Raw genomic sequence first — 26,062 nt, forward strand, 5'->3', positions numbered from 1 at the left:
TCTCAAAATATAAACCTTAGGGGCGCCTGGGTGGCGCAGTCGGTTAAGCGTCCGGCTTCGGCCAGGTCACGATCTCGCGGTCCGTGAGTTCGAGCCCCGCGTCGGGCTCTGGGCTGATGGCTCGGAGCCTGGAGCCTGTTTCCGATTCTGTGTCTCCCTCTCTCTCTGCCCCTCCCCCGTTCATGCTTTGTCTCTCTCTGTCCCAAAAATAAATAAAAAACGTTGAAAAAAAAAATTAAAAAAAAAAATATATATAAACCTTAAAAAAAAAAAAAAAAAGATCTTAAAATCCCACGTATGTGAAAAGGAAAAAGAGGCTCTTACTTGTGGGTAATAGCCCAGGACTCTTCTAATGTCTGTCCCAATCTCTGAGAAATAAAGTTATGACCGGTCGAGGCTCCAGGGGACGTGGTTGTTTTCGGATGACCTTGTAGGCACCCGTTTCACGCAAGGCGATGTGTTGGGCGTAAACATGGAACCTGAACAGAAAGAACGCCTTCCCTTCCTGAAAGCAGGTCTTTATCCTTTCCTGCGGCCGTGGCAATCAGCTGATGACACCATTAATGCCACCGTCATCTCGTTCGAGTAACTAGCTCTCCGGGAAAGGGCATTCGGCCGCCTTCATCCGGCACTGGCTTTGAGAAAACGAGGATTTGCCTTTGCCGACAAGAATAAGGGTCAACCTAGGGGCGCCTGGGTGGCGCAGTCGGTTAAGCGTCCGACTTCAGCCAGGTCACGATCTCGCGGTCCGTGAGTTCGAGCCCCGCGTCAGGCTCTGGGCTGATGGCTCGGAGCCTGGAGCCTGTTTCCAATTCTGTGTCTCCCTCTCTCTCTGCCCCTCCCCCGTTCATGCTCTGTCTCTCTCTGTCCCAAAAATAAAAAAAAAATAAAAAAAAAAAAAAAAAAAAAAAAAGAATAAGGGTCAACCTGATGGACAAAACAGAACCGGCGCCTGCTGCTCTCAGGCTGCAAAATGGAAAACGCCTCTTCTGAGGAAAGGATACGCAGCCACAGATTACAAAGCGGGCAGGGTTCGCGCAAGACCTCCAGAGGACGACAGTTGACAAGTAGGATGTGACGTCAGGGGTGCTAAGTGCCGGGAGGAGACATACCGCTGGGTAAAGAAGCAGAGAGAGGGGCCCCGGGGTGGCTCAGTCGGTTAAGTATCCGATGTTGGCTCAGGTCACGATCTCGCGGTCTGTGGGTTCGAGCCCCACGTCGGGCTCTGGGCTGACAGCTCGGAGCCTGGAGCCCGTTTTGGATTCTGTGTCTCCCTCTCTCTCTCTCTGCCCTTCCCCGCTTGTGCTGTCTCTCCCTCCTTAAAAAATACACGTTAAAAAAATTTAAAAATAAATTAAAAAAGAAAAAGAAGGAGAGAGAGGCCAGTGGGTGTGCGCTGTTGGGTCATAGCAAGGTGACCTGGAAAGGCTCTCTGAGGAAGTGACTTTTGAACAAACCAGAGAGAAAGGAAAAGGCCCTCGTGGAAATAATAACCGAGGGAAGGGCATGCCAAGCAGAGGGAACAGCCAGTGGCAGGCCCTGGGAAAGGCATGCGAACAGGGCGCCACAGGAACCGGGGGGCAAGGGAAATGAGGCAGGACACGAGGCTGGTGAGGTGACAGGAATGTGGGGAGGGAAGGTCTGCTGGGGTCTCACGGCTATCGACACGCACACCCTTCTGTTCGCCTTGGCCAAGTCTCTTCTAATACAACTGATACTGTCATGTTGCTTCGACGGTGTCTTATTCAGAGGGAAGCGAGAGCCCGGGCTTTGAAAATGTCCCACCGTGATGACAGCACTGCCCGGATCCCAAACAAGTCAGCGGCTCCTGGAAGGCAGACCAGCTCCCCGCTAAGAAGAGATGCCGAGGAATGTCACTGTCACCATGCCACCAGAATGACTACGTGGCACGTGTCCCTGCTTCTTGGCGACTTTAACGCAATAGTCAAAGCAGAAGCATCGTTTTGGCCAAGTAGCGGCCATTCTGTGCCTGCCGTTTGGCTGCTGGGGGTCAGGGAGGGGGACCTTCAGGCTTCCAGAGTAAGGAGCGAAGACCCATCTCTGGCTGAGACCCGAGCCACGGCAGCCTCCCCCACCCTGGAAAGAGGTCAGATGGCGAACCGACAAAGCCAAGATAAATGCCCATTATCCCGACTTAGAGACACATCTTCTACCCTTTCCAAGGTAGGGTCATTCCCTTTGTCATATGTGGTTCCGCTTCCTCCTGACTTGTCAGTATCAGGCCACCCTCTCCAGTCAGCAGATCTGTGTTTGCCCTGTTCTTAAGGAAAAAAAAAAAAAAGAGAGAGAAAACAATTGATGTTTATTATCCAGAAACACCCAATCGAATTAAACTTGGCTTAACCTGACCTGAAGGTCAGAAAGTTACTCTTGGACTAACCCCACACTTTCTGGAACGGAGTTGGAGGTGTGATACAGTGGACTGGAATTATAGAGCTCCCCTAGAGGAGTACGTCGTCTTGTGACGGACTGTGTTTAGAAACAGAACTGCTATGGTAGTGTAATTTACGATCCTAACTATAAGAAGAGCTCCAGAATAAGCAGCTTGTGATAAAACAGCAAAGCAAATTGAATAATCAGTTGCTTTAAATACCGTGACACATTATAAACGGTGCTGTTTTAGGAGTCAGAACTAACCGCGTAAATTGAATTTGGAAGGTAGCAAAGAATATTTTCTGGGAAACGCTATTCTGTTTCCTTAGGCAAAAATAACCACGAAGGAAAGGGTATAATTCCAGGATAAACCTGGAGAAGTAATTAGAAAGAAAAAGTAAATGTGGAATCCAAAGTGCCCTGCTGCAGCGAACAGCCAGCCTCTAAGGGGACAAAATGCACGTTGGCAATGAAACAAGTACAAAGCGCGCGTTTCTGAAGGCTTGTGCTAGGCGCCTGATCGTTATAATGTTCCCGTACCCCAGATCCATCGTGCATCCTTCTCTGTCCTGCTCTGTGCCCAGCACACTGATATTCCGGATGACCGGGGCTTGTCTTCTAGACTGGCTTTGGCCAGTGGGAGGTGACGGCAGGAAATCTCTGAGTGGGTGGCAACGAGCTTCCCTATAATTTCCATCCCACACCCTCCTCGCTTCGCCGTGGCTCTAGGCCCGGCCCTGCTCGGCAGGCCTGGGGCTGGTAAGGGCTCCCCACCACTGCTGAGTCCCGGGGTGCCTCCAGGCCCCACCTTCTGTGATAATCCCTTCCTTAATTTCTTTGAACTTAAACCTTTCTTACTGTGCTGTTTGTGTCCTGCTAAGAGCCTAACTCATAAAGGATCTAATGCTGGGCACTCCCAGATCTACCTTTCCAATAAAGATAGGGAATAGAAATGTGCAAACCCCCAGAAAAACATAGGCTGAGGACAGCTTTATCATCCACTGTACTGAGTCTACTAAAATGTTCATCAAAATCTCCCAGGACAGTAGGAGGGAGAAACAGATGTGAAAAGAGAATGTTCTGTTTTATAGGGAAAACTAACAGTAGCCAAGTTTCAGATTCAGCCTCTTGGCCAAATCGTGTGGACCAAGGCTGGACTATCCAAAATAGGAGGTTTGGGGGCGACGGTGACAATGGAAATACAACTGGCTAGTCCAGAAGCTTCTGGCGAAGAAAGAGAGGCTCTTTGCCAAGATCTAAGTGCACACTGTCCTATCCCAAAAGTTGACAATGAACTCTGCAGGGATAGGAGGTTCAGAACTGCAAAAAGAAACTCGAAGTACACATGGAGATTCAAGGGTCCATTTAAGCAAAGAATGAATCGGGCAGATTAGGAGCCAAGTTTTTAAGGTAACAAGCTCCAGGTTCCTTATTTAGAAAATGTACACTTAGAATGAAGAGCTCCAATATGGGACCCTGACGGCTTCTGATTCCCAAGGGGAGCGTGTTTTGGTGTAACATTTATAAATGGTACAAGCAGCATTCCACAGTTAGCACATCCCTCTTTATTTTCGGACCATTCTTTGGATAGTTCAATGGTTCCAATAAGCCGTATTTTATTTTACGAAGTTCTCCAACTGTATTTTCTTCCACACACGCCCCCCCCCCCCCCCCCTTCTGCTTGGGCTTCTTAAAAAAAAAGGTGCCTGGGTGGCTCAGTCGGTTGAGTATTCAACTCTTGGTTTGGGTCCAGGTCATGATCCCAGGGTCGTGGGATGGACCCCTACCTCGGGCTCCTCGCAGCGTGTGGAGCCTGCTTGGGATTCTCGCTCTCCCTCTGCCCCTCGAGACCCCCGCTCTCTCTCTCTAAAACAAAAGACCAGTGCTCACAGCATGATGAATATAGTAACATGAAATAATATATTTACCTTGGCCAACGTTTCCAACAGTAAATTTCCCTGTTGGTCAAAGACCCTGGGACAGCACTCACTAGCCCTCTGACCTGGACAAGCGCCCACCGGAGCTTCGGGGAGGAACAGTTGTTCTTTGGAATACTTCCTGGAGCAGAAGCCAAGAATTGGCAGAGAATGTGTTTAGGAGGAAGAAGTGGTCTACGCCAGGAAGTCTGAGCTGATGTCTTCCTTTCATTTTATTAGTCTTCATCACCTTGTTGGCATTCTTCTTTATGCATGACTGTTACTCAATTACTGATAAAATAAAATCGTCCAACAAAAACATACCTTGTGTGTATATCTAGAGTGCAAACTTTCCCATAACCCGCTGTCGTTTTGACTTCCGTATTTCTATTTAAGTAATCTAAACCTCAAAAGAAAGAAGTCTGGTTCCCTCTTTTGTGTTCCACGGCACGGAATCCTCTCTTGGTACCACTTCTGAAATGCCACCTATAAGCACAGCTCCTTTCCAGGCCGACCTTCCCACCCTGGGCTGAGTCCTCATGACGATGGCTGGGTCGACACTATGCCTATACCGATTTAAACGTTGGTCCTTGATGGCCATTTATGCTGCCCAAATATGTGCAGCCTCCTCTTCTGGGCGCTTGGTAGGATGGTACTCCCAGCCTCCTTGTGAGAAGGTGGGAACACGTGACTGGTTTTGGCCAATGAGCTGTGAAGAATAACATCTATCACTTCCAGGCCACAGCATTTCATTGCACGTTCCCTTTGCCACAGGAACCAGCAACTTTTGTGACAGAGGGATAAGGGGACAAGATTTGGAGCAATGTCTCCAGTCAACCCACAACAAACATCCAAGGTGACCAAGAAACCAGCCTTGCTGTTTTAAATTTTCTTTAATGTTTTTATTTATTTGTGAAGGAGAGAGCCAGAGCATGAGCGGGGGAGGAGCAGACAGAGAGGGAGACACAGAATCCGAAGCAGCCTCCAGGCTCCGAGCTGTCAGCACAGAGCCTGATACGGGGCTCGAACTCAGAAACTGTGAGATCGTGACCTGAGCCGAAGTCGGACGCTTAACCGACTGAGCCACCCAGGCACCCCAAGCCTTGCTGTTTTAAGACATTGAGAGTTAGGGTTGTAACCACAGCACGATCTAACCTATCGTGGTTGAAACACCCCTCCACCATCCATCCTAAACACGGCCACCGACCAGTCTGGTTATACCACTCCCCTGTCCAAATATCCGTTATCTGAGTACAAACCCCTCAATCTATCATTCAAGGCTCTTCACAAGTTGGCCTGAGCCTATCCTGTAAGCCTCAGCTCCACCTCCCCACCCAAGAGAGGAGACGGGCTTCCTAAGAATTCACAGAGCATGCCCCAGTTTCTGCCTTTGGTCCGAATACGCCCCGTTTCCCAAATGCTCGCATCCATCGCCCTATCCAGGTCTACCGCCAAGGAAGAATGGCTGCAACTCACGAGTCCCACCGTGGGCTTCTGTTCAGCATGTACACCATGTTACCCCCAAGTACTCACGTCTTCCGTTAATGGCTAAGAATTGTCCACAGAGGCCCCTTCCCAATTCTGCTCCCTCTTCCTGGAACTCCTATGAGTCTTGTTATTTTGTCCTTCTGGACTTCGAAGCTCGTCCGTACGTTCCACCTCCTTACCTGTGTGCTGTATCCCAGGCCATTTCTTCACGACCTGTCCTCCAGCTCACCAGGCTGCTCTCCAGGTGCATCAACCAGGCTCCCTCCCATGGCTACAGCCCTGTGTGCTGGGCTACCCTGGATCTCTACTGCTTTTTCCTTTTGGATCTCAGGGCGTTTTTCGAAACCTTCTTGGATGCTCAGCTAGGCATTTAGAGATGCTAACTTTACATCAGCGAGCATTTCTGGGGGATTTAAGAGTAGAGAGACTTCCGGTTTCTCTTAGAACAGCCAGACAGCGCCACAAACAAAAATTCTAGTGTCGTGTTTCGCACATACTTTTTATTGTTCAGTAAATGAATATTTGTCAATATGTACATAAACACAGAGAGCGAGCGCTAAGATTGCGAGCAAGAGCGTCTGGGTTCTAATACGCAAAGCCACTTACCAGCTGTGAGGGCTCAGGCAAAGAACGGAATCGGAGCTCAGCTTCCTCAACTGTACAACTAGACCATTAAGACCCGCGCGGCCCACCGCACAGGTTTATTGCAAGGTTCAAATGCAGAAACACATGAAAGTGCTATGAATACACCTTAGAGCAAATACAAGTACAAATAGAACAAGTAACAGCAATTGAATTTCAAGCGTGGGAATACTTAATCACGCCCTTGCGTCATACCCACGAAATCGATGGCGGTCAACGAGAAAGCGACCAAAGAGCTGAGCGCTAACGAGAACGCACGTGCCATTCTCCGGAGGGGGAAAGAGTTCTGCAACATCCCGTAGTCCTGCCCCTGCGACTCCTCGCTTCCTAAACTTCACGAAGATGTCAGAGCCCCACCATCAATGACTCTCTCACAGAAGCGCAAGGGCCAATGTCCCACGTTTATTTACATACGAAATGTGTTGAATACAGTTATGACGGATGTAGTGCGTAACAGCGGACAGCGCCGAGACCTTCCGAGGAACCGAACGTTGACTACAGCATATCATGCAAGTGCCTATATATACACAAAACGGAATTCCTTTTTCGTAAAAATAAAAAGTACAAAACGTGTTCCGGGATAAATACAAGGTATAAAATGCCAAAGAAAACACAGAAACGAAAACTGAAAAATAGGAACGCTCCCAGAGAACTATAAACGGAAGGGACAGAGGAGTGCCCACCCCTGCTGTGCTTTGACAAAGCGGAACTACTAATATTAAAGAGACTTATTGAAATGACCGAACTGAGGCCGGGCGGCTCAGCGTGTGACCGAGCGGCCGATCGCGACACGCGGGTTGCTGCATTGATAGGTCGGAGGTGGAGTCGTGCATCTCAACTCCAAGTACCAGAACGTTTGGCAGTAGCACCCCAGAACAGGAAACGCCAGCTCTTTCGACGGCAAAGGGTTCAGAAGGGTTAAGTCAACTGGGAGTTTTTTTCTTTGTTCCTGTCAAGAGCCAGAGAAATACTTGATATTTTTAGTTGTGTCTTCGTAGGAGTTAATAAATTCCATGACAAAAACTCGACTATCTAAATCTACTGGTCTAGCTACATATGTGTCACTGTTACAGTAGTCCAGCCCTTGGGTGACTTGATCTCCTTGTGTTCTTTCAGCCAGCCTTGCACATCGGCCCAGAAAAACCCCCAGCCCCTGGTTTTCCCCTGGCAACGCCCTTCTTCCCCGTTCCAGAATGGAGCGGAGGATAATCCATGCGCTTTACTGTAGAGGCCTGGCCTACGTTTTGATCCATCACTGGGAAGGAAGCTACCTGCAGGCTGCTTTAAACACGGTCGGGCGTGGCCTGGAAGAAGATGCCAGACGCCGGAGTGCGACCGGTCGCACGGGACAGGTGCACTCGCCGGCTTAGAGCAGGCACGTTGAGGGTAGTGCTAAGACACTTAAAAGTCCCTAGTGTTTTTGAGACCCACAATACCTACAATTTATATAGTGAATTCTAAAAATTAAAAACACTAAAAAAGGCATTATCTTAGCCTGCAATTAGTTAACCCATTCAAATCTGTAACATACAAAATGGTTTATTTGAATTCAGGAACTGCCCCTGTTGCTAAGAACTCTGTGTTTAAAGAAACAGTACAAAAAGAAAAAGTCTAACCCCCAAAAAAACCAAAAAACAAAAAACAAAACCCAAGGAACAAACAAACAAAAAAACCAAAGACCGAGAAAAGAAAACCTCAAAACATTTTTTCACTAAATACTGATACAAACATGTAACAAAGAGTATAAAAAGTTATTCATTTAAATATATACAAACTCTTTGAAACTCAAATACTGTTTTCATACTTATCGAGGAGGATATACACGACCAGGTGGAGAAGGTACACTGGAAGAGAATATATTGCAACAGCCTAGACAGTACTGTTAACTCTATTATACTGCAAACTTTTTGTAACAAAAATGTCTCTTTTATTCCAATGTGGACAGGGATTCTCCTTACAGGAAGGTCTGTGGCTATTTCTCGGCCGAACTCACTCTTTTGGATTTAATGAAGGCCATGCCGTGTGTCCGCATGTGGGCGTTTAAGGCAGCTTCAGTCTCGAACGTCTTTGCGCACACCTTGCACTTCCGGTCTGACACGGCGCCGTCGGGCGCCTCGTCCTCGCGGCTGGGCTTGTTCTCCTGCTGGTTCTCCTCCCCGGCCCCGTTCTGCTTGGACACCGGCTGCGGCTCCTTCAGCTTGTGCACGATGAACAGGTGCCTGGACAGCGACACGTGCGACGTGTAGCAGAGGCCGCACTCGCGGCACTGGTAGGAGGAGCCGTCTGACTTGTGCTGAGGGATGTGTTCGTGGAACTGCAGCAGGTTTTCGGTGGTGAAGCCGCACACGGCACACTTGTGAACCTTGAACACGTTGATCTTCAGCTTCTTCAGCGGCTGGGTGATCGCCCCTCTGGGCGGTCTGAACTCCAGCACGGGTTCTTCCAACTTGCGCTTGGGACTGGGAACCTTGGAGGGAAGAGAACAACGTGGACGACACGCGTGAAAATCGCTCTGCCCCGCGGGTGACAAACCACCAGTTCTCCCAGGCCCCGAGAGCTGCTGGGACAAGTGGTGTGAGCTTCGGGATTCGGGGGCTCCCGCAGCGGCCCCAGGAAAGCAAAGCGGGGCATGGGATGGGGGTGGGAAGCAGAGGGGGCGGGGTTGTTAGGTTGCAAGGCACGGTCAGAGGTGGCCTCGGTGTGGGCGACGTTTGCACAGCGGCCCGCTGCGGTGAGGACAGGCGTCCAGGCGGGCGGGGGAGCCGAGGCGGGAGGCAGCCTGGGGGACAGAAGGGAGGCCAGGGGGCTGCAGCCGTGGCCAGGTGGTGTGGACAGGAGGCAGGGGGCGGGGCAGAGAAAAGGTCAGGACTTTGCCTCTCCTGAGGCTGGGATGGAAAGCTGCTAGAAGCCCAGCTGGTCTGGGAGCCGAGCTTTCCCGCACACTCACCTTCGTCACACGGCTGACCCGCAGGCCGTGCTCTTCCCCTCCCGCTCCCATCTGCCTAAATCTGAGCCACATTAAATCCCCTCGTTTGCAGCTGGCCAAAAGTCCAAGCCAGAGGGACACCCCCTCCTGCCCGCTCTGCGGCCCACCTCTTCTCTGTCCTGTTGACAGGGCACCACTCATACATGGCCTTGACCTGGAGCTGCCCCTGCACGTAGATCCTTTAATTCCATCCCCACCCCCACCCCCACGACTGGAAGGGAAAAGATTACAAACTAACGAGACACTAGTCTGACTCGTATTCTGATTAGGCTTTACTCAGTGATCAGCTCCCCCATCGCGCACACTCGGGCTGCTACCCAGGCACATTCCAGACACAGCCCAGTGTCAGAGCGATCTCCTACATGTCTGCCGAACTGCTTGCTGCCTCTCCGATCGTGCTTGCCACACACACGCCTAACACACACGTTAACGGTCATACTGCTGATTCAAGTTCGCTAGCCACTGACCTAAGAAATAAGGCAGAGATGTATCGTTTTATCTTCTACCATCGTGAAGCGAAACTAAGGAGAACCCCTTCATTTTCACTTGGTACCTTTCACAACCGACGTACTGCCAACCAGAAAAGCCATCTAGCTTTCTACCTTCTGGCTAAGAGCCAACTGATGAGCGTCCACAGAAAATTTTATCATTTCTGTACACAAGTAGATCCCTCAAGCTGCTTCTGGAAAGATGTAGAAGAAACTTAATACCTTTTAGGGGCAAGATGAAAGATAAGAATGGGTGTACGGGGAGCTGACCTATTGTTTTATAAGCTTTGCGCACAGTCCTGTGTAACTGCGGCGAAACTTAAACGAAGAGAGTGAATGGAAAAAGCAAGTCAACACAATTTCACTGTAAAGAGAACATTTGCCATGTTTGACCTTGGCATCTTCTTTTATTTCTGTTTCCTCCTCGTTGGTGGCTTCTGTCATTTCTTTCAAGTCGGGATCCTTGATTCCGTGCATGAGTTGGATATGTTTCTCCAGCATCAACCGTTTCGTAAAGGTGCGCCTAGAGTCTGGGCAGTGCCTGTGGGGCAAAGACAAGGAGGTAACCCGCCTGCCGAAAAGTACCCCACGCTGAAGAACACCCTCTCTACCGAAGGGACCTTCGCCAGCCAACACTATGCTCAGCGGGGTCAAGATGATCTGTGTGAGGGGCGCCTGGGTACCTCGGTCGGTTAAGCGTCCCACTTCGGGTCAGGTCACGATCTCACGGTTCGTGACTTTGAGCCCCACGTGGGGCTCGGTGTTGACGGCCAGCGCAGAGCCTGCTTGGGACCCTCTCTCCACCCCCCCCTCCGCCCCTCCCCCGCTCTTTCTCTCAAAAGGAAAGAAATGAACTGAAACAAACAAACAAAAAAAGATCTTTGCGAATACCGATGGCCCAAAATGAAACAGCAGTTCTGCCATGAACTGCAGTTTCCAGCGTGTGAGAAAAATTTTTGCGGTTTCTGTAGAAAGCTTTCTGTCGGTTTTGGCGTCTCGGTAGGATCAGCCTACTTCAGTTTGGCTGGGGTGTTTACTTATTCTCTAGATCTGGTTAAAGTATTACTTCATTTAGAATTCTAGGTGACTTTTCATTTTTAAATTGAGGGTATCGAATTTCAGAAGTTTTCTTTACAATGACTCCGTGTTCCCTCGAAATTTACGGCATAAGAGATACTTTAATATGGAAAAAGTCCCTCCCGGATTCCTTCATGTGGATGTTAATTATTCCTGTCCACTCCGCCATAACAAAGAGAAGACAGGGTGTGTGGCCCTGTTAAATTCCTCACCAGGGCACAAACTCGGTATCACAGCACTGAAATTCATGTGTTCATTCAGTTGACTGAAATGTAGAAAACTCAACAGATAGCCAATATAGGTCAATCTTTTAAGTTTTCATTTCATCTCTGTGGGGGGGGGGGACCCAAACCTGTCGATTATGAATAGTTTTTCTTTAGAAGATATGAATTCGCCATTTTCTTAATGCAATGGACCAAAAACAGGTTTAGGGAAAAAAAAAGAAAGAGAAGTGAATGACCGTGGTGACTACAGGTGCCATAAGGCAGACATCAAGAATCCACTGCAGTGAAGGAGGGTGAAAATACCTCATGGTCTTATGCAGAATCAAATTTACTGCCTTCAAAAAGCCTTCTGGAGATGTTGTAATGATTGGCCCCACACCCTGATGATTTCGTGTTAGAGACCCCCACCCCGGCAGGGGCAGCCCTGGGAGCCCGTGCCAACCCCGCACCACAAAGGAAATCGGCCAGACGATCCGAGCATCTTACTGCCTTACGGTGTCTCCGGGGAGAAATACACAAAACCCGTCCGAGGAGGAAGGACTAAGCCACGCCAGACTCCCTTCCTACCTTCTTCTCAGCCAGGGCCTCCTTCTAAGTCCTCCCATCCTTCCGGCGCAGTCTCAAACATGCAGGCCTGATTCACAGAATGTTCTCACCTCACCGAAATCACTCCCGGCTTTCATTTCACTGCAGGAGTTGTCTACGTCCCGGTTTTCCTACCCGAGCAACTTTCCCTAACTAATCAAGAATAGTGAAGGCTTGAGGAACAGACAGCCAACCATCACGCGTGTCCTGAGACACACGGTCCTCTGTGCCCTGCTTTGATCATGTCACACGCTACGTGCTGGCTACATGGCTTCTGTGTCTGTTAGTTCTCTCCCTGTTACGAGAAGTGCTTTAAAGTAAGTAAGCCTGTTACCAACTCACTTGAGGCATGTTCTGATTAAGTGGGTGATAAAGCTTTTTCACTAATGATATTAACAAGTTCCGATTTTCATATCCAAAGAGGTAGCTCAGGACTGTCCAGAGTGGCATCACCACCCACTCGATGTGTTGGCCTACTCCATTCCTTGAATTTGACCTCTGAGCCAAATGTGTGCGCTGGGAAAAGGCTGCCCCTGCATTAGGGAAAACAGTCCGGCCTAGGACAGAGTCCCCGACCAGGCCTCATCAGGGTCTGCTCTGAACCAGTCAACTGGACAATCAACCTGCCAATCGAAGCTGGCAAATCACTGCGCTTATAGAGACCAAAAAGCATCTCATTCACCTGTGCACCTGCAAAGCCACCACTTTTCCAAAACGCTCAGGTATATAAAATCTATCCCTCTGGACAACAGGTAAGGACCCGGGCACGTACACAGGGTATGCCAGAAACTCCTGTTTATTTTACTATTGTTAAGTGTTATGGCCCAGTCAAGAAACTGTTATGTCCCAACAATGGAACAGCACTAAAAAGTGAAATCTATAACCTGCAGCACAGAAATGGAGAGTTAATGGCAAAATATGAAAAGCCGAAGAAAAGTTCCAGCATTATCCTTTTACCGTGCTTCGCACGTTAGAAATGAGGACTTACGAGCAGGTGTAAACTTTCCTGATGCCTTTGTGCTTGATCCGATTGTGACGGCACAGGCTGTGTGAGGAGCTGAAAGATTTGTCACACTGGCGGCAAGGGTGTTTTTTCATTTGCTTTGTTAAGAGAAAAGAGATAGAAAGTCACTTAAGAGAACAAAAACAGAACTGCTTTAAAAATTAAGAACTCTTTCGTAACAGTTGGAGTTACATAATCCTCGCTGCTTCGCAATACAAAGACAAAACTAACAGATTCTTCTTAATACATAAAAAAAAGGAAGGGCAGGGGTGGGGTAACCGTGAAGGGACTAATTTCTGGAGAATCGGATAAACGTGAGAAGAGTAAAATATTAAATATTTTTCTCAAAACACTTATGGTTTTGACTCAACACAAACCCCCAGGTATCTGAAAACATAAAATTTCTTTGCAAAAGAGATACAGCTGTTATTTTTTTTTAATTTTTTTTTTCAACGTTTTTTATTTTTTTTTTTTTGGGACAGAGAGAGACAGAGCATGAACGGGGGAGGGGCAGAGAGAAAGGGAGACACAGAATCGGAAACAGGCTCCAGGCTCCGAGCCATCAGCCCAGAGCCTGACGCGGGGCTCGAACCCACGGACCGCGAGATCGTGACCTGGCTGAAGTCGGACGCTCAACCGACTGCGCCACCCAGGCGCCCCTACAGCTGTTATTTTTAAATAGCAGATACAAGGGGCGCCTGGGTGTCTTAGCTGGTTGAGCATCAGACTCTTAATTCTGGCTCGGATCATGTCAGTTGTGAGCTTGGGCCCCGCGCGCTGGGCATGGAGACTGCCAGGGACTCTCTCTCCCTCTGCCCCTCCCCTGGCTGTGATATAAACAAACAAACAAACAAATAGCTAGCAGATACTATACAAAAACATAATTCTTCAGTGAACACCAAATAAAACCATTACTTACTTTGGTACATCCAGAGAGAATGTTAACTTGTCCAATATGCCCTTTTAAATGAAATCTCGAGCTAATTTTAAGCATTTTGACTGTCCCCCCAATGATTAACTGTTCCTTACATAAGGGAAGAGTTTTCCAAAAGGCCCTTTGAATACTACCATTTGGTTATTTCAAGAACGCACATGGGGCGCCTGGGTGGCTCAGTCGGTTAAGCGTCCGACTTCGGCTCAGGTCACGATCTTGCGGTCCGTGGGTTCGAGCCCCGCGTCAGGCTCTGGGCTGATGGCTCGGAGCCTGGAGCCTGCTTCCGATTCTGTGTCTCCCTCTCTCTCTGCCCCTCCCCCGTTCATGCTCTGTCTCTCTCTGTCTCAAAAATAAACGTTAAAAAAAAAAAAAAAAAAAAAAAAAGAACGCCCAAGTTTGAAACCACTTTATGTGGTCTGCCATTAGAACACACAGCACGTGTGTATGAGGGTCGGGGGACAGTGACAGAGCAAGAGAAAGCTATCAAGAGATGAAAACCAAAGTTAAAAGTTTCCTAATTTGGCCACGACATGATTATGTGAATTCAACACATTCTCATGTGGACCCTTGGAAGTAAAATGAATGGTTTAACCTAAAAGCACGTTCTTTGGGTACAAGATGCACTGAAGTCTCGAATGAAACGGTGTCGTATCACAAGGAAATCCGATCAAGAAATAACTGCCAGCCTCATGAGTAGAACAAAATTTGGCAAAATTAAAAATAGGGCTGAAGTAAAAACAAGTTCTCATGTGAAATAACATTACTATTTATGGCAAGAAGAAGAGATAAGCAAAGCAATTGTGGGCTAAGTGGTTAAAGAAAGGATACAATTTTTTTTTTTTTTGAAGTTTTATTTACTTATTTCTGAGAGACAGACAGAGACAGAATGAGCGGGAGAGGGGCAGAGAGAGAGAATCCCAGGCAGGCTCCGTGCTGCCAGCACAGAGCCCGATGCAGGATTCGAACCCACAAAACCGTGAGATCATGACCTGAGCTGAAACCGAGTCGGACACTTAACTAACTGAGCCACCCAGGAGCCCGGAAAGAATAAATATTTTAAATAATTGTTTTTATATTAATCACTTGACAAATATGCCCCTTGTTCAAACTGGTAAGCAAATCGATTTAAGTGATTGGGTTTGGCTCTGGAGAACCAGAAATGGGTTGGCACCTTGTCTCTACCGCTCATGCATCGAACCGTATGCCCTGGGAAAGTGTCTCCATAAACATCCAGTCCCCAAACTGTAGGGTGGGGATCACAACAGTGCCTTCCTCAGAGAGTGCTGGGGGAAGAAAGGGCCGGTGGTGAATTAGTCAGCATAGTGCTTGGGACACAGAGAAATCCTCAATAAATATTCTTTTCTGAATAACAATAAAATATCCAAATTCATTTTAGGAGAGCTGAAAATACTATCTTTTAAATAAAACACATCAGTCTGTTACGTGTTTAAAAACCTAGGCAGAAGCAAAGGAGGGCATTTCTTCTCTGTGCCAAAGCATTGCTTTTATCATTTTCCTGAGCATATAATCTGGGATATCATGAGAATAATGTCTGTGAGGGAGGGAGGGAGGGAGGGAAGGAAGGAGAGAGAGAGAGAGAGAACAGAGCAAATAACCAACTAATGCCTCTGAGCCACACTCTTTTCCCAAAGGTATTCCTTCGTAAACATCTTGATCACATAACATAGACAATTCCCTAGAGTCTTGGATTAGCATTTATGAAACCAGAGAATAAGAGCTTTCTTTTTTGTTTGTTTTTGAGAGAGAGAGAGAGAGAGAGAGCATGATAGGAGGAGGGGCAGAGAGAGAGAGGGAGACACAGAATCTGAAGCAGGCTCCAGGCCCCGAGATGTCAGCACAGAGCCCAGCCTGGGGCTCGAACTTACAAACCACGAGATCAAGACCTGAGCCGAAGTCGGACGCTTAACCGACTGAGCCACCCAGGTACCCCAAGAGGTTTCTTTAGAATAAAAAGCTTTAAGAACAGTCATGGAAGACCTACGTACATAAGTCTAATGTCCAATTCCTACTGAGTTTTATACGTAGAAGATGGACAATGTTAAGATCACCCAGAAGAGTCAAAACACAAGGCATTTTTCTAAAAGCGAGAAGGTTGTAGCAAATCATCATAAAACATGTAGAGAACGGACATATATCTTTCTAACTATATAACAAAGGCAAGAGGCTTCAGAGGAATGCAAACTGGGTTTTCCATTAAGATGAAGAATTTAAAATTCCATTTCTTGTTATGATATCATTATGTTAACGTTAAATTAAAAAAATCTTTTTAAGATTTTATTTGTTTAAGTAATCTCTATACCCATTGTGGGGCTCAAACTCACAACCCCGAGATCAAGAGTCCCCATGCTCCACTGACTGGGCCAGCCAGATGCCCCCAAACCGAAATTTTAATAGAGAAATATCAATAAAGAAATCCTCAGTAGGTAGTAAATTAAATGAGCAGCTCAGCGGAATCAATAATTACTGTTTTCAAAAAGAACTGACAATGGGTGAGATATTCTTTTCCAGCGTCTTTATGAAAAAATGCACAAACGAGCGGTGCAATCCCCAAACAATGGAGCAGGCTTTCAAAATCACGGGTGACAGGAAAATTACAGGTTTAAACACCAGCTTCCTGATCAAACCTGCCGTGTTCCCATTACCTAAGAAAACAAGTGACTCCCTTCTTTGTTCAGTTTTAAATACTAACTTATTTAAAGGGGCCTTACCTAGTTTATTGTCGCAACTTTCATCTTCAGTGTTAGAATAGCTCATACAGCCACTTTCTGACACAGAAAGCAATTTTTACCAACCCAACAAAAATGGCAAAAGTGGTATCGAAAAAGCGTCAAGTGCCATTGTCCTTCTGTTTGCCAAGGTCATTTACTTCCTCCTGGCCCCAGTGTAGCGCAAGCTGATATTGAAGGAACTTGGGCCTTGCGTGGACTTTTTGCAGTTAGGTGTTCCCACTCAATGAGGAGTTATTTTGTTTTTAGATAGGGCTCTTTAAAAAAATGGTGGACGAATAAGCTGGCAGGGTCTGAGTATTTTTGAAAACTTTAAATGTCCGTAAAACAAATACCTGGGTGCGTTTCCTAAACTTTCTCCCTAATTTCCCATTTTTGACTCTTCCACCTTCACATTCTTTAGGAAAAGCAGTGGTTTCTCTTAGCAAATTCCTTTGCTCTGCGCGCCCTAGCCTTGGGCTCAAGGCCTGAGCTCCGGGATCTCCAGGGCCCCTGAAGGCCATTCTTTCTGGACGGCACTCGGTGAATGTGTTTTGGATCGCCATGGGCTCTCACAACCAGACACTGCCCATTCTGGTAACTAGTCCCTTCTTGTCTCTTGGCTTGAAGCCCTCTTTCCGTTCCAGGTGACTCTGAAGAAGTCAGAGGGAGAAAAGTCCCCACCTCACACATTCCTGCCTCCATGAGGTTCTCTGCCTCCCACCAACATGTGAAGAGCTTCCTTAATTACCACCACACATCCAGAATCACCCACACATTTAGGATGAACAGGAGTGGTATTATTCCCAAGTCGTGCTGACACATACCCTTCAGCTCGATCGTAAACACTTTCTGTGAAAAAGGAAAAACCAACCACCTGTATAGACTCCCACCTGTCCCAACAGTGATCCCACAGGACAGAACTCCTAAAACTCTGGACCTTTCCACTTGGCCATCTATTCCACAGATACGCCCGCACACGGTATGGTCAGTCCTGTACAATGTGATAAACATGTATCATGGGTCACAAATCACTACAATAAGCAAAATCATGCAATGAAGAACCACAGGGCTTCCAGCAAAAACGCAGTTAAGGGCCTAACACCCGAAAACTATTGGTGACGCACTTAACAGCAGGATGCTGTGCAACTGGGTGGGGGAGGGCTGTGGCTTGTTGAGATTCTGTGAAGTGGAGGAAGGAGGGTTACCTGAAATCTGAGGGTCGGAGGGAAGGTGTAACACCAGGGGTAGGCAGCGTGACTCAACGGGGAGGTGAAGTCGCCGACGACAGTCTGACGTGAGAGCGTGCGTGTGTTTTGTGGATTCCGACACAAGTCCATTCCACGATTTTCTGTGCTCACCGAGTGTCTCTCTCAGGGATGGGGTCACACGTGAGCAAGCTCAGAACCCACATCAAGCTCCGACCGTTCCCTGACGGATCAACTGCGTTAGAACAAATCTGATACTAAAGGAACTATTTACTACCTACTACGGGAAGGGACCAGTGCAGAAAATGATGATATCCACAAGCTGTGTTCTGCATTCGAAAGAAGTAAAAAGAGAACATCTATGCATGTACGATGATCCTGGCATAAGAGAAACTTCAAGATCCATAATAACAAACTTCGTGGTGCTGGGTGGGCCAGGGTAGGAATGAGGCTTTTTGCTGTCTTCCTTCATACTATCTAGACTGTTGAACAATGTGAATATAGCCCACACCGCCACCAACAAAAAATTTCCTTCTGTTGCCTCAAAAAAATTCCACAGCAGGTTTGCGGAGGTGTAATTTACAAAATGGAAAATGCACTCGTTTGCACGTATAGTTCTAGGAGTTTTGACAAATAGACACAGAGCCGTTCCGTCACCTCTAAAATTCCCCCGTGCCCCTTTACAGCCAGGTTTTCTTCCTACATCCAGCTCTTGGCAACCACTGATCTGCTTTCTAGCCTCTGGTTTTGCGTTTTCCATTTGTCACATAAATGGAACCACATAGTACAGCATGTAGTTTCTGGAGTCTGGCTTCTTTCACTGGCACAGCACATGTGCCATTCATCCACGCTGTTGAGCGCATCGGCAACCCGTTCCTTTTCGTTGCGGGACAGCATTCCACGGATTCTATGGATCGCCTCCGCTTCCTGAATCTGCGTCCCAGGTGAAGGACCTCTAGGCTGTTTCCAGCTTTTGGGAATTAGGAATTAAAGCCCCTACAAACACGCACGTACAGATTCTGGTTGAACATATAATCTTATTTCTCTTGGGTGAAGGCTTAGGAATGAGATTACGGGGTCCCATCAACCCGCTTCCCAGGATGGCTGTGCTCTGCGTTTCCACCAGCAATGGAGCAGAGCTCCAGCTCTGTCCTGCCACCTTCCAGCAGTTGGGACTGTGATTTTATTGTAGCCATTCTATAGGGTGGTTCGTAGTATTTCATCGAGGTTTTAATTTGCAGTTCCCTAATGACTCATGGTGTTAAGGTAAAAGATTTTCAGTGGACAAAACACCTACATACACAGTAGACCTCTGCCTCCAAAGAAAAACCCGCACCCTCTGTAAGTTTCTAGTTTTTAATTTCTATTTCAGGAGGAATTTCAGTGCCCCGTAAGCGCCCTGAAATTAGAAGCTATAAATCACTCATCTCTATATCCCTGGCATTCGGCATACAGAAAATATTCAGTAAATATTTACTGTGTGGATGAATAAAGGAAATAACCAAATACACAATTACCTACTGGGAAAATATGAGCAGGTACTACAGAGTAATCACAGAGTAGCAAATGTAGGATAACGTGCTGGACACAGGGCAAGCACTGCTTGCTTTTGGAAGATGGGCCAGACAGGAGCATGTTTAAATACCGATAAGAGGATCGGAAAAAACGCACCTATTGAGGACAGAGGCAAGACAGGAGTCAATGAGCGGGGAGAATTCAGACAGGAGGGGGTTTGCAGACAGGAGGAAGAGCACGTCTTCCTGTGTGACTGCAGATAAGGCGCCACCTTCGGGCAGGTGCCGTGCTTATTACGGTCAGGTGGGCGGGTGACGAAGAGACAGGGGAAATTGACTGAGTCCCTGCCCAGCAGCTGCCATTTCAAAGTGAAGTATATACAGCGCATCTCGGTACCACAGCCTTCATTTTCCTTCTCTTACTGTTTCCGGTTCTAAAAAATAACAAACACTTGCTACAAAATAAAAGAGAGAAAAGACTGCCTCTAATCTCACCAACTGCAATAACCAGTGTCAATTTCTAAGCTATACATAGCCTTCCCATTTCTCTTCTGGATGCACGTTCACGTGTACTTGTAAGAATGAGTCTATACTATACATCTTGATTTGCAACTTGATTTATTTTCATATCCAGCTACACGTTTTGATCTCTCTACAGTCTTCTTAACACAACACAGTATTCTATTGTATACATGGGCCATAATGTATCTAACTATCTCTCATTAATGATTTAGGTTGTTTCAAATCTCCAGTAACTGCAGAAAAAAACTTCCGTAGTCAGGGGTGCCTGGGTGGCTCAGTCAGTTAAGCGTCCAACTTCAGCTCAGGTTATGATCTCACAGCCCATGAGTTCAAGCCCTGCGTCGGGCTCTGTGCTCACAGCTCCGAACCTGGAATCTGCTTCGGATTCTGTGTCTCCCCCTCTCTGCCCCTTCCCCGCTCGCACTCTGTCTCAAAATAAACATTAAAAAAAATGTTTTTTAAGTGTCTGTAGTCAACCAATTATTTCGGTGGTATGAACTTCTGAAAAGTCTTTCTAGTTTAGAAGTTGTGAAAAATGTCAAGGCCCTTTGACACTTCTTGCCAAACTGTCCTCAAAAAGGACCTCATCGGTGTCAGTCAGGGCTCACTCACCAAAGGCCTTACAGATCACCATTCAACTTTGCCAAAGTGGTAGGTAGAATATTATAACCGCACTTCATTTTATTTTTCCTCAATGCCTAGGGATGCTGGACATCTATCCATATGTTTCTGAGCCATTTACAGCGAACTGCCCCATCACACCCTTTCTACGGTTTTCTATGGAGTGAAGTCAGGAGAAGAATGGCAGGTGAGGAGGTCAGATCAAGACCACAGCCCTTGTGGACCACCATGGGGACTTTGTGTCATGCATGACACGTGACCAGAAGACACCAATGGGTCATCCATGATGCCTGATGGGAAGACACTAATGGGTTCGAGCAGAGGAATAATAATATGATCAAGGTCACTCTGGCTGCCAAGTGTAGAAGCAAAGAACCAGTGTGGAGGCGACAGACTTAAGTGTCATGGGTTTGGAAAGTAAAGGTGATGACAAATGACTGGATTTGGCATGTATCTCAAAGGTGGATCTGTGGATGGGCTGAATGTGGGTGGCAAAGGAGAGAAAAGAAGGGGTTCGTATCACTCGACATTCGTTGGCAGGGCACTTGGTAGAACAGTTTTACCAGTTTCTGAATGGCAAAGTAGGAGAGAAGCAGGTTTGAGGAGAGGAATCAAGAATTATATTTTGAATACATTACATTCGAGAAGCCCACTGGAGATCTAAGTAGAGATACTAAGTGGTTAGATTCAAGTGTGCAACTCGGAGGAGAGGTCCAGGCCAAAGATACAATTCTGCGAGTCGGCAGGTTCAGATGGCATTTAAAGTCCCAGGCCTTAGGGGCACCTGGGTGGCTCCGTTGGTTAAGTGTCCGACTTCGGCCCAGGTCATGATCTCACGGTTCGTGAGTCTGAGCTCCACATCGGGCTCTGTACTGACGGCTCGGAGCCCGGAGCCTGCTTCGGATTCTGTGTCTCCCTCTCTCTCTCTCTGACCCTCCCCCGTTCATGCTCTGTCTCTTTCTGTCTCAAAAATAAATAAACGTTTAAAAAAAATTTTGAAAGAGAGAAAGAAAGAAGGAAGGAAGGAAGGAAGGAAGGAAGGAAGGAAGGAAGGAAGGAAAGAGAGAGAGAGAGAGAGAGAGAGAGAGAGAGAGAGAGAAAGAAAGAAAGAAAGAAAGAAAGAAAGAAAGAAAGAAAGTAAGTAAGTAAGTAAGTAAGTAAGTAAGTAAGTCCCAGGCCTGGATGAGAAGTTTCTGAGAATAAAGGGCACATCAACATTTCTAGTCTGGAAGGAGAAGAAAAGACCGAGAAGAGCTATCAATGAAGCAGGAAGGAGGAGAACCGAGAGGCCTAGTAAAGAAAGCATTTCCAGGAGAACCTAGCAGACAACCGCTTCAGACAGGTCAAGTGACATCACTGATAAAGCCAAGACCCCGGGTGCGGGTCCCTCGCCACGCGGTTCCTGTGGAGTGGGAACGTGGAGTGGCATGGAGAACACAGCGATGGAAAGTGACCTCAGGGACGTTTGCCATAAAGGGAAACAGAGGGAAAAAGGCAGTAGGCAAGTGGGTCAGGAAGGCTGTTCTGTCAGGACAAGAGGCCCCAGGGCAAGCTTTAGGGTTCTGAGAACGATCCAGGAAAAGCTGAAGACACAGGCAAGAGCAGGCACGTGTGCTTGTGACGTCCTCCAGGGGCCAGAAAGGGGGCTGGATGGAGCGCACAGACAGAGGGATGGGCCTTCCGGGGACCCAAATCACCTTCTGTAACAGCAGAGGGCACAGTATGCACGTTCAGAGGCAAAGGGGTTTTCACTGCCTGTCTCTCCCTGCGTGTAACACAAAACCCAAACTTCTTGGCCTTTAAGACGGTCCATCCACAATCCAACCCTCAACCCACCATTCTGACCACGTCTCCTAGGACATCATAAATGTTGCAAAGCCACCCAAATTCACATCTTCTGAAGACAGTGACACGTTCCCCGCCACGCCCCTTGCCCTTCAGAAATAGCCTTCCCTCTCCCGGAGGCCCATTCAAGCCCTTTGGCCCCCTCGGCCAGCTCACCTCCCGGCCCCTTGGTGGACTTCCTGACCTCTCCAGCCACAAGCCTCTCCTTCCCTCGTCCACATCCCACACAGCTACCAGAGCAAACCACTGGAGACACGTGCGGAAGCGACACATGTCGCTTCCCTGCCTAAAACCCATCTGGGGTTCTCGACACCTTCAAGGGCTAAGGTCTTTGGACTTGCCTACCTCACCAACCCCCTCCCTCCACTACTGGCCGGCGGTCACTTAGAAGGTCACGCTGCTTTGTGCACACCCACACTCTGCTTTGCTGCTCGTACACTGGGTGAATTCCCCCCGTGCATCCTCCAAAAACCTACTTAGGTAGTATTTCTGCTGTGAAGCCTTCCCTGGCATTCGCAAACCCTGCCATTCCCCCCAAGACACGGTGATGCTCACATCGCTGCTCCCTTGGGCCTTAGGTGCTCCTCCTTCTTCTCTTCCACGTATCACATGCAGCTTTAATTTTTAACTCCGCTCTGTCCTCCTCCGACCTCTTTCAAGGCTGGGCCGTACCTTCTCTCTCTTCCCCTATTCATAGAGCCTGGACGAGCACTGCGCCGAAATCGGAACCGGAAGCACCCTTCACTCAGTTTTAATTACATACCACCTCGTGATTCCTCTAAGACCCATACTAGCTGCAGCGTTTAAAATATTTATGCATTTGGGGCGCCTGGGTGGCTCCGTCGGCTAAGCGTCCAACTTGGGCTCAGGTCATGATCCCACGGGCTGTGGGTTCGAGCCCCGTGTTGGGCTCTGTGCGGACAGCTCAGAGCCTGGAGCCTGCTTCGGATTCTGTGTCTCCCTCTCTGCCCTTCCCCTGCTCATGCTCTCAAAAATAAACATTAAAAAATTAAAATATTTTTGCTTTCTTTTTCTACCCAACTGGAAGCATCTCCAGGGCAAGAATTATATCATTTGTTCTCGACCATAGCAAATGTTGTGCAACTTGGTAAATGTTCGTAGAATTAAAAAGTGGTATACACAGAAGAACAAATATGATTAAAAGTTAAACATCCTCAAAGTAGGAATGAATGACCTGTTCTAAACAGTTTCAGAATTGACATTACTCCTGTAATGTGCCAAGTGCCCAGACAAACCAAAGACTCGGAAATGAGAAATAAACAGGAAAGACTGTAACCTGAACAGGTTAAAAAAAAATCTATAGTCGAATAGGTCTCCTATAAAATAAGTTAGCTGTTCTACAGAATAGAAAGGTACTAAGATTACATATAAGTTATAACCCAATAAAGTTGCCCCCTTTTTTCCTTTTTTTGTAAAGTAGGCTCCACACTCAGCACAGAGCCCAAAGCGGGGCTCAAATTCACGACCATGAGATCGAGACCCGAGCTGAGATCAAGAGTCAGACGCTTAACTGACTGAGCCACCCAGGTGCCCCTACAGTTGCTTTTAAAAAAAAGAAATTCACTAAAGAAACATGTAACATCATCAGCATGTGTATTAAATAAATAAAGGTATAATCTTCACTCAGAGAAGTCTTAAAACTTTTCATGAGGATATATTAAAAAAAGTAAATAATCGTGTTTCGTACGTATTTTCTTCATCTGTTCATGTTAGCTCCGGATATTGTATGTACCCACAAAACTGGGCGCTCCCATTCTGTTTGTATGAATATCACCCACAGTTATAGAGGGTAAGTCATAAGAAACAAACCCGCTTACCCAAGCCACCCCCACGCTCTCCTAGAAAATGGTCTTTTACACAGGCAAGTAGCCTTCCCCCGAAGGGTCGAATACTATGGGTCATAAATTCTATAAGTCCTTACTGAGAATTTCATATCTAGGACACAAGGGAGATCCTCTGGTCTCACTACATGAAAGAAAATACAAATAAATGGGTAGTTAGATGAGCACAGCGTAGGAAACTCAGACTACGTATGTCTGAAAATATCAAGAAAAACAATTTCTGACTACTAAACCATCCAAGTTTCTACAAATTGGAATGGAGTGGCTTTGGGGAAATATTTAAACACAGAGTACAAATTTAGACCAGAGGTTGGCAGACTTTCTGTAAAGGGCCAGACAGTAAATATTTTAAGCTTCGCAGGCCGTAAAGTCTGTCGCAGCTAGTGAACTGTGCTTTGGAGTTCAAACGCAGCCACGATGGTACATTAATGAGTGGGTGTGGCTGTGTTTCAATAAATTATTTACAAAAACAGGTGGCCAGCCTGTGAACCCCAGTTTGCCAACCCTGATTTAGCCCCCTGTCTCACACGCTTAAAGAAAACAGAGGCAAGTCAATAACTGAGAACCAAACCTATTTAACACAGCAGGTAATCAATCTGGAAAAAAAAAAAAACAAGTCGTAACTACAAAGTAAGGAGAAGGGTTTGTTTTTCACAGGACATGCTGGGAACACGTCCCGAGAGCCACCAGTATCACGGAACCGCGTCTCGATGATTGAGGTTACAGCTTTGAAATGAGTAGTGTTTCCCAAGGACAAGTACGTGCTAGTTGCCATGTTTGCTTAAAACGACAACAAACAAAGCCGGTCTTCTAACTTTCTCGTCCTGAGACGAACCGGTTTGCTGAGGACGTTGTACGACTGAAAAAGTAAGACACAGAACTGTAATCAAGGCCGATGAAGGAAAGGCCAGACCCGGAGCAGACGAGGAACGTGTCCCCACCGCGGTTTCTGTGCCCGGAGCCATGTCAGGTGCTCAGGCAGCGGGAAAGGGAGCGCTGAACAAAAGGCCGATCCTGCGACAAGGCCGCCACCGTCGTGGCAACTGCTGGGGTGTCGCGGGGTGACCACGGGCACGCGTCAGCCTCGGACGTCCGTATCTGCCTCCGCTGGCTGGTGGCGACACCCCGCAGAGCTCTGCTTACAGACCCGAAACGGACCCCGTGCCTCTTCCCTTTCACTGGACTTGGGCTCCCATCCTCCTACACCCACGTCCTTAAAGGTCCTCACGCAAGAAATCCTTACTCTCTGTCACACTGAGAAAAACAGCACTGACAGGTGCTGTCAGCTGTTCACTGCCACATTTCACCGACCCCCGAAGACGTTCGGGGATCAAAGACCCGAGTATGAAAAAAAAAAAAAATCTTTGCGGCCAGTTTCTCCGGGGTCTGGTCCGGCTTCGCTCCCCTTCTTCTACTTAAAAGGGTCTTTTGTCCCATCTTCTAAGCCTCTTCGGGTCCTAAAATGCATGCTTATGGATGGGGGACACATTATCCGTCTGTTACTTCTCTTCTCAGAGAATCCAGTCCTCAAGGGGGGATCACGGGAAAGAATATGTAGAATGTAATTTTTAGTACAGCCTTTTTGTCCTTTTTAATTAAAGAGCCATCTAGGGGCGCCTGGGTGCCCCAGACGGTTAAGCATCCGACTGTTGATTTCGGTTCAGGTCATGACTCACAGTTTATGAGATCGAGCCCCGCGTCAGGCGCTCCCTGACAGCGTGGAGCCTGTTCGGGATTCTTTCTTTCTCTCTCTGCCTCTCCTTCGCACTCAAAATAAATAAACGTTTTTCTTAGAGCAATCTAAATAGATAAAAGGTCACTGTGAAAAATCTTTTCCCCCCACAATCACTATTTTACGACACTACGGATATTACTACAGCATAAAGAATGCAAATTATACTGTCTGAAGACTTCTGTAAAATCCTTCTAGGATTATTTATTTCCACAAATCAAAAGACAAAAGGAACCAGGCATTCCTTTTCAAGATAATCGCTGTTTTTTATCAGATGATCCGTCAGAAATCTGGA

The 26,062-nt window shown here is 47.3% G+C and overlaps 1 protein-coding gene across 12 annotated transcripts in view; it reads right to left on the reverse strand.

Moving 5' to 3' along the window:
* Nucleotides 1-6,822: 6,822 nt before the first annotated feature.
* Nucleotides 6,823-26,062, reverse strand: part of ZNF532 (zinc finger protein 532) — a 110,697-nt gene continuing 91,457 nt past the window's right edge. For all 12 annotated transcript variants that reach the window (XM_058691939.1, XM_058691944.1, XM_058691943.1 and 9 more), the window contains 3 exons: nucleotides 12,789-12,901; nucleotides 10,308-10,455; nucleotides 6,823-8,907 (listed from right to left, as the gene is read on the reverse strand). In XM_058691939.1, the coding sequence (XP_058547922.1) occupies nucleotides 8,413-8,907; nucleotides 10,308-10,455; nucleotides 12,789-12,901 (756 nt within the window). In that variant the 3' untranslated portion in view covers nucleotides 6,823-8,412. The remainder of the gene's footprint in view (nucleotides 8,908-10,307; nucleotides 10,456-12,788; nucleotides 12,902-26,062) is intronic.

Source organism: Neofelis nebulosa, chromosome 11 (genome assembly GCF_028018385.1).
Source record: "Neofelis nebulosa isolate mNeoNeb1 chromosome 11, mNeoNeb1.pri, whole genome shotgun sequence".
Lineage (NCBI taxonomy): Eukaryota > Metazoa > Chordata > Mammalia > Carnivora > Felidae > Neofelis > Neofelis nebulosa.